Here is a 9,139-nt window from a genome sequence, read left to right as displayed (position 1 = left end):
GAGAAAAAATGAGTTGATTACAGATGGAAGTGTAATTTTTTTCTATTGAGAAGACTTGGTCATCTGCCTCCACATCCATCACCACCCATCAGCACTACAAAGGGCAGCTGAACTCCCCCTCAATACTCCTCTGTGCCCCAGTTTCTCCAGATGTAAAACAACACCGCTCAACACATCTGTCTCCCCCTCAACTCAAAGAAATGTTATAAGAATCTTTGAGAGAAAAGAATCTCCACAAAAGTGTTGTGATCCCAGAACTTATTTGTTTTGTATCTTTGTAATTGTATGAAAAGTGGAGGTTACTCTAGTAAAAACTGAAAACTGAGCTGGAAAGGGCTGGAATTGCTAAAATGAGTGGAAATACGATAAAGGAAACCATTCCCTGTACCCAGCAGCTATCAGGCTATGTTCATGATCTGCTCTTGCTTCCTGAGAGCACCATAATTTCTTTGTAACCAAGAGGAATAATCTATTTTCTGGCCTAACGTCTCATAAGGTATTTTGGAAGTAAGCTGAACACTAGGAAATAATATTTTATAGATCTCTTCGTCTCCTCTTTATTCAACACTCTTTAATTTTTCCCCCTTGCAATTTCTCTTCTCAGAAATGTCGCTTTTTAGCGTTGATTCATCTCTCCTGCCTCATAGCACATTTTTCTCTCTTCTAGCCTGTCCATTTTTCATTTTTCTCACTTGTATCTTAACTGGATCTTCCATCTCCTCCATTTCTACTCCTATTTCCTTTAAATTCATTTTCCTCTTCCCCTTTTCTCTCCCTAAAGAGTGAACAGACAACAGATAGGACAATCAGCTAGGATTGTGCTGAGAAAATGAACTGACACAGCACAGTGAAAGCTGGACAAGCCAAACCTGACTCCATCAATTTGAGTTGACACCTCTGACAATTCAAACAAGACTTGGTCAGCACAGAACCGCAAGGCTGTCTTGGAATTTTCACACATATATGTTTGACATTCTACTCCAATTCAGTTCCACAGCCCAGATGGTGGAAGAATTTTGTTTACTTGAGACAAATTCTCATCTATCATCTTTCGCTCCCACAAGACCATTGCTCACAACCCCCAAGGACTGCCTATGAGCAGCATCATTTTGTTACAGTTAATGCTCACTGTTGTGCACAGCTGGGAAATGTAGCCTTCTGGTTAATTACATTTTCCCATTAATAGAACTTACAAGGTACATCTTCCATGGGTTGCTGACATCTAGACACCTGGGATACTCTAAACACCAAAGCTAACTTGAACAAGTTTAGTCATTCTTGAAAATTTTAGAGGAAACTTCAGGACTCATGGAACATCAAGGGTACCAAAGATGTGTTGTAGATGTGAGTAGTATAAGATAATTGGGATTTTCATTTGGTACAATGTAAAAGTGGTTTGGGGGTATGCAATAGCACAAGTCACATGGGAAATAAGGGTACCATGTGAAGCACATTATATCTTTTTAAAATTTTTCTCCTCAGTATTAATGTGTATTTAAATGTTCAAAGGAAAGAAATTCATGACCTTCCAGATTATAAAACAGTATATGCATGACAATTCCATTTTTGTAAGAAAAAACATGTATGTATACACATACACACAACCTCCCATACACAAGTCAGGGAAGATATGACCCATATTTTAATAGTAGTCTCTCTGGGTGATGTAATTATAAGTGCTTTTGTTTTCTTCTTTCAGTTTATCCGTACTTATTAAAAATTAAATATTTCTTCTATAACACAAATAAACAAATAGTCTTTAATTGGACAAATCACATAGCTCAGTATTAAAATCAGCACAGAAATCTATCTCAATATAGATCAAGAACAGATTAAATGAAAAGAATGGTTGCAGAAGAAATCTTCCCATTTGGAAAACACCTATCACGTAAGATTGTCAAACACAAACTTGGAGGCTGGGGAGTTGGGGGTGGTAGTGGCTGCAGCAATAGCAACATGGAATGTGAGGCAATGCTGTTGCCTTGGGGAATAGAGGTGGGATGTGGATCATCACCTGTTATCACAGGCAGGCTCTATGAGTCATACACGATATGATATGGGGTTACAAGAAGGATTCTTGCATTTTCCATTAAGATAATCCCTTCATAGCATTTCTGCATCTGTTTCTAACCTTCTAAACAGAATAAGATATGGAAGACCACATCTTGGTTTCAACACTGATTCTCCACGACTGGGGTGGAGGGTTTGGCCTGAGCCTGAAATCAGACGCTCAGTCATCTCCAGGGCCCTGCACCACCATGGCTTCACCCCACCCATGGCTTCACCCAATCCTGGTCCTTGACAGCACAGGGCCTGTGCCACCGTCCCACCTCTCTCCCCACCCTGGACTGGCCTTTGCTCAGTGTGGTCTCCACTTGTACAGAGCTCTGTACCCCTCCCGCTTGCTTCCATCTCAGTTTTCCCAGCATTCACCGTCATCCCAGAGAAAGGACAGGGGAAGTGTGAACAGAGAAAAGAGACACAAATTTCAAAAATGAAATTTTAGGGGAAACTCTACCAGTGAGTGTAGACTTCTTCCCTAGTGATACAAAGAGTGCAATGGCATTTCCAGGATGAGGGGAGGGGTGGCTGTTCTGGGATCACCCTACCTGGTTGCCTCTTTCTATCCATGGGCAAAAGAGGCCATGCTGTGCAGGAAATAAATTCCCAGCTTCCAGAAGTCCCCACATTTTCCAGAGACCAGAGCAGATCCTTGCCTATTCTCATTTCTGCTGTTGCATGCACCTTGTCTAAGAGGTTTTCCAAATCCCAGTGTGTGTTTCAGCATCACTTGTGCACACTGTCACGCTGGAGCGCCCTGCACAAGGCTGAGATCCTGACTTCCCATGTGGATTCCTCTGTCCCATTTATCTGAAGCTCTTTGCAGGCAACAGATCGTACTTTAAAAAACAAAAAGCACACAAACAAACAAACAAAAAACACCTCTGCAGTACCTCTTACAGTTTTGTGTTAAGACCCATGTATTTGTTAAGCGAACAAATGCGCAAGTGACTCAGCAGTCCGCACACCTATTGCTCTGCTGTTTTCAGATGCTACATAGTATCTCATCTATTTCTCAAAGCAACCCTGTGAAGAAGGCCCTCCATTACCCTTGCATTCAGGATAAGAAAAATGGCTTGAAGAGGACTTGCCCATAGTAACACACAGGTCACTCAGTGCCAGGACCTGAAATTCTGATTTTAGTCTAATGCTCTTTCCATCACGATGGTGATCCCCAAGCCAGTTGGCTCATTAGAATCCCCCATAAAGTTGGTTAACGAACCAGTCACAGCCCTACTGCAGACCTGCCAAATCCCTCTCAGGTGAGGCTCAGCCATCTATACTGTCAACGGGTTGTTCCACAGATGATCTGGTTGCCCTTCCACCCATGCTGCCTGTGCTGACCAGCTCTGATTTGACATCTGGTCGATGTTATCAAGGGTGTCAATGCAAAACTTCAAGGCTAGCCCTGACACTGAAAATCCTATGTTCCTCCATTAGTCACCTCCTTGTGTGTGAAGAGTTCACTTATACCTCCCAGGATCCTCCTTCTGTAGGAGCTAGGTTAACGGCTCAACTTCTAGAAAACCCAAGGTTAAAAATAGCTGTGACACTCATTAGCCCCAAGGGGGAAAGGTCAGCAAAGTTTGACAGCCGCACTTAGGAAGGCCTGAGAGAGGCTGCAGAAAGGCCTCGGAGCTGAGAACAGGGACTCAGCCTTCCTTGGAAGCCTGGCTCCAAACCAGCTGGGCCCCCGCTAATTGGCCACGTCTGGGAAAGGTGCTCGTAGAGTCACGTCTCTGTAAAGCAAGGGGCAAGGGCCCTGGCAATTAAGTGACCACAAACCCATCCAATAATTACTCATCAGGGGGACTGCAAATGGTGGGAAAGTTCTTCCTGTTTGGAAGAGTGAGTAAAATTTGGAGGGAATCAGCAACCCGCCCCCCTCCAGCAGCAGACCACTAAAGCCTAACCCCATCACGAGAGAGACCCTCACCACTCAAGTTCTCCAGAGGAACAATTAGGAGGTGCTTGAGAAGTCCCCCAAGCTGACTTAACCTGCCACGAACCCAGCAAGCAGCCGCCCTCGGACTGTGATGTATAAGGAAGGGGCCGCCTCCAGAGAGCGGCCTGGGCTACTTGCCTAAGTGCTGTGTTGCAGGTCAGCCTGGAAACCATTATTATCATCATCAGGAGGATCAGTTAGGAGACAAGTCGAAGCAAGTTGAAATTTGAAAAACACATTAACAGAGGCCTGACGAGATGCCAGAAGAGTCTGCCAGCAGGGACAGCTGGAAGGCCAATTTCTGAGTCAATACTGAAAGGTGGTTGCTTAAATATCTGAGTCAACACACACTGATTTCTCTCCGGCTCAATACTCCCGTTTAATTGCACTGGGGAGTCTCTCCACTGACACATCTAACACCAAGATACATAGTTAAGTGAAAGAAAAGCACGTTATTGAAGTGTAAATGAGGTCCTTCGTGCAGCCTGCAGGCCTGGGTCCCGCTGAGCGCTCCCTACTGCCCTGGCAGAAGGTGGCTGGGCCTTGCAGGGACTCCATGTGGCCCCCTTTTTAAAGAGGGTCGAGGGACGGTGAGGCTCAGGCCTCAGCTGGCCAGCAGAGAGAAGTCTAGGTGCACTGCAGCTGCACAAGCTACCAAGACTCTAAGATATTTTGTCAGGATCCACGGTCCTCTCCGGGGAGAGGAGGCCAGGAGTGCCTGTTTCCCACCCGAGAGAGCCAAGTCAGATGGAAGGATGTGCAACTGGAGAGCTATCCTGTTTGGCAGCCAGGTGACCACCTGACGAGGTTGGTGGCAGAGATGAGGAATGAAGCAAGTCTTGAATGTCTGCCCAGCTGCCTGGAGCCTGGGAAGCAGGCTGGTCTCTGAGGAGTCCTGACAGGTCATGGCTACTGATGGAGATGCTTCCCCATCATGATGCCCACACAGGGACTGAGCAGGATGGCCCAGGGGTAGTGGCGAGGGTGGGGGCTCCCACAGTGACCCTCTGGCAGCCTTCACTGACCTCAGAGCTAAGCATGATATAGGAGACCTACCTGGACCTGAAAACCCATGAGAACCAGGACCCGAACCACAGTGAAGAGGCGGGGCCCATGAGCAGGTGGCATGAGTCCTCCATTGCTAAATTCTATGTCTGCTGCCAACTGTCGTAGATAAGGAAGAAACCCATATCGGTGGTAAACTCAAACTCAAATTACTGGGGCACATTGTGAAAGTGCAGTTTCTGGTTCAATACATCTGGGTGTAGGTAGCTTTGGGTCCAGTGGCATTCTGGTGCACACCAGTCTGTCATGCACCCACAGTGTGGGAGTGCTTCCTCATTAAAACACCTGCTAATCACAGCAAACAATCAGAGATCTGTTCAGATGGGGCCCGGAGGATCTGAGAGACACATGGCTGGGCCATTGTCAACCCGAGCAGTTCAAGTGCAATGGCTGCCACTTAGGGAAACTATGGAATTGTCTTGGTCTGATGCTCAAAACTAACTCACAGGGACGTGATCTGCCCAAGACAAACAAGTCTGAAATGAAGATCAAATGCTATTTCTTCCGCTTACTAGTTGTGGGACCTTATATAACTGTTGTGTAAATAAGATAATGTGGGTAAAATGCCTGGCACAAAGTGTTGCCCAAAAAATGCCAGTTCACCCCTCAAGTTTCCCCTCAAATCTGAGGTGGCCTCAATTTTTTCCTTCTCTAGTTGTCAGTGTTGCTTTCCGTCCAGGAAAGCCACAGTTAGAAGAGGTGCTGTGAAATTTTTGTCTCTCACCTCTAAGCAAGACATCCAGCTCTGTTGGTCCCTGTGGCGGGACCTCCCCATCTCCCACCCAGCAGAAGTTTGAAAAATGAATGTACTCATCTTCCTGGAGCATAAAGAGTTTTAAGACCTTCCCTTCTGAGCTGTTTATGGAACTGCCATTTAGGAATTCAAATGGCAGAGCCATTCTCCCTCTGAAGGTCCCCAGGGAGCTCCAGCACCTCCTCACCTATCCCTTATTTCGTGCTCATGCTTTTTTGCACGTCAATAAGCGGTCTCAAGGCCAAGACTGTCCCAGGCGCCCATGCACCTGTCTGATTTCATCCCCATGGCTCCCTTCCTCTTGCAGCCCTTCCCAGGCACACTGGTCTTCTTGTCTTCTGTGAACTTGCCAAGGCTGTTTCTGCCCTGGGCACAGTGCTGCCTGGAAGCCCCTATCCAGGTAGCCACATGGGGGTTCTTCCTTCATCCAAGTCTCAGCTGAAATGCTGCTCCCTCTCAGAAGGCTTCACTGGCCCTCTATCAGTTTTATATTTTTTTTTAACATTCATCACTACCCGAATGATCTTATTTGTTTAGTTACATGTTAATTGTCTCCCTCTACTAAACCACAAGCTGCCCAAAGGCAGGGACCTCACGTGTTTAGTTCAGTGAGCATTGCGGATCCCTAGACAGTGACTAGATGCTTAGTCCATTCCTGCAGCAGCAACAGTTTTCCAAGGAACGCTATCAAATGGATCTATGAGTGTTATAATTCTATCCTGTAATAGGTTGGACAACTATTCAGGGTTTTGAGCACTGCCAGAAACATGCAACTCCAGGAAGGAGAGGAGTGGGGACGGGAGGGAAATGCCTCCAGGCAAAGGCAAAAACTTTGCTTTGAGCTTCTCATGTCCCAGAATTCAAACGTCCATCTGACCCCAGGATCAGAGTGACAGAAGCTTTGCTCTGTCTCCTCTCACCTGAAATGAACAGAAGGCTGCTATTCATTCCCTCAACCTCAGGTTCTAGGATGAAGCTAGAGGGAAGCCTTCAGCCATCAGGGCAGTGCCAACACCAAGGGCTCAAGCAACATTCAACTTTAGAGATATTGTCTAGTAAAGATAATGAGAGCTGGACTTTTTATATGGATTATTAAGCTATTCTAACTCATCACATGGATTAGTTTATTTGTCTTAAGAAATTGCCTCAGTGACTAGAGATAGTTTTTAGAAAATGCATGAGATGTGATCCCCTCTAACAAACATCTACTGTGGCCGAGCCTCACTTAACTCCACATGGATCACCTAGCATGGGGGTTCTAGAAAGGGATGGGGGAGCTGCTGCTACAGGGGTTCATGTTGTCCACCCATCCCTGGTTCTTCATTATTACTTTGTGACTCCATACTCAAAACCAAGCCTTGTCAGTCCTGAGAATGGCTCTGGCTCTGAGGGAGCTGAATGACTGCCAAGGCCATCCAGATAAGCATGAATTAAGCAAACCCTCCTGTCCCTACGACCCTCAGGACAAAGTGGAGAAGAGGGTAACTGGGCTACTCTGCGGAAGTGTCAGTGCCCTGAGGTCTCTGTAAAGCACCAGATAGTGCAGGAAGAGGAAGTCTCAGCTCTCCTTAGTAAGACAAGGCAAGCTACTGAGGGCCACGCTGTCCAGAGAAACTTTGGTGGATGCACATTTGGTGGATGCACAGAAAGTAATACGTTTTTCTGCTGTTAGAGATTCTTTTGGAAGCGAGTATAGAAGGCCCTGCCAGAATGAGATCCCTTGGGACACCTGGGATGGGGGTGCTCAAAACAACGGTTTATTCAAAATACAGCGAGCAAGTCAGTAGCATCCTGCCCCAGAACCCCAAACACCAGCTGTGCTATCCCTTCCCAGCTCTTTCTCACTGCCCACGAAGTGACCTCTGAAGTGTCCGATTGTCTTTAGGAGCAACGCAGGGCTGGAAGTATTTTAGACCAGGCCTGCTGTACTCACTGTCTGCGTCTGCTGTGTCTCTGTCGGGGATCAGCTGCTGACTGTCGGCATAGCTCATGACAGTTCTCCTGTCTTGATTTCCCTGAGCACTTGCTTCTGCAAAGAAACCGTGAGAGGAAGGAAAGTGAGGATGCTTGCATGAGTGGGCTTCATGGCGGCCGAAGTGGGAGACTTTTTTTGGATGCCTCTGAACATCGGTTGCCCCTGGCAGGTTTCCCACAGGTGCCCATCATGTGAAGGACTGGATGGAAGTTCCAGCTGTTGGATGTCGTGCTGGGGAGGCTGAAGGACATTTAACATGTTTCATGTACTCATTGCCTAGAACGAGGAAATGCACTGTCTGAGAACAAAATGGAGGAGAGGACGCTCATTTGAGGAAGAGCTCTCCTGGACATTACCCTTTCTTGTTCCTTTCACCTTCTGGGTCTCTCTGTGCTAGGGTGAAGTGGGGCACAAGAAAGACCCTGTAGGGCCCTTTCTTCTGCATTGCTTTGGTCTAAGACATAGTTCTTAATGCTGACTGCACCTTAGAATCACTGAAGAGCCCTCACTCCTGCTCCTCCCTAAGTAACCACCTCCCAAAACATAGTGTGTGTCCCGTGGGAGATAATCTGAGGGAATAGACCCATGTGAAAAGATTATCAGTGAACATAATAGTGCTTCCATGCCCATCCCCCTCACTGTCTTTGAGAGGCTCTATCTTGCCTCATGGAGCTGTCAGTGGTCACTGGGAGAAAACACTCTGGCCCCCGGAAGTTAATGGGGTTCCTTAGGAAGCAGTATCTGCATGAGGTCTCCCCTGAGAGTGCCTGGCCTTCCTGCTGGAGCGCCCCCGTGCTGCACTCAGGGCAGATGAAGGCAGGCAAGGAGAGACAGACTCACCCTCCCCCAGAGCCTGGGGGCTGAGGCTCACAGCAGGAAATCCAAGGCTGCTGGGGAAAGGGAGCGGGGACTGGGAAATGCACAGAAGCATGAAAAGAAAAGGGTTGGGATCCTTCCTTCCTGGGACCACATATATGTTTGTGCAGTTTTCTCTACATAGAGGCACCTGGCCAAGGGTTTCAGGGTGAGGACTGACCTCAGCCCACACAGAGGGTTTTCCTCTACGATAAGCCATGTCTGGGGGCTGTCGACCCCATAGCCCACAAAGGGGTCCTTGTTCTTAATTTGCAGAGACACTGACTGGGGCCTCGGGGGATGGGGGCTGCTATCTCCTGCCGTCCTTTCACACCCACCCTCCCTCCTCTTTCTCAGGCTCCATTCTGAGGGCTCCCGGTTAAGGCACCCTTCCTCACTTTCTACTCGGGGTTGCTTTTCCCTAGCTCAGAACTGAAAGCGGGTTTGATTCTACTGACTCAGACCTTGCTCCAGAATACTGTTT

At 47.3% G+C, this 9,139-nt stretch overlaps 1 protein-coding gene across 1 annotated transcript in view; it reads right to left on the bottom strand.

Moving 5' to 3' along the window:
* Window positions 1-4,203: 4,203 nt before the first annotated feature.
* Window positions 4,204-9,139, bottom strand: part of LOC105545768 (guanylate cyclase soluble subunit beta-2-like) — a 65,586-nt gene continuing 60,650 nt past the window's right edge. Inside the window, 4 exon segments of the mRNA XM_011988797.1 lie at window positions 4,204-4,419; window positions 5,063-5,170; window positions 5,854-5,926; window positions 7,671-7,854. Of these exon segments, the coding sequence (XP_011844187.1) occupies window positions 4,204-4,419; window positions 5,063-5,170; window positions 5,854-5,926; window positions 7,671-7,854 (581 nt within the window).

Source organism: Mandrillus leucophaeus, unplaced genomic scaffold (assembly GCF_000951045.1).
Source record: "Mandrillus leucophaeus isolate KB7577 unplaced genomic scaffold, Mleu.le_1.0 Scaffold338, whole genome shotgun sequence".
Classification (NCBI taxonomy): domain Eukaryota; kingdom Metazoa; phylum Chordata; class Mammalia; order Primates; family Cercopithecidae; genus Mandrillus; species Mandrillus leucophaeus.
The sequence above is the reverse complement of the archived record's forward strand: the minus strand, read 5'-3'. Positions and strand labels throughout refer to the sequence as shown.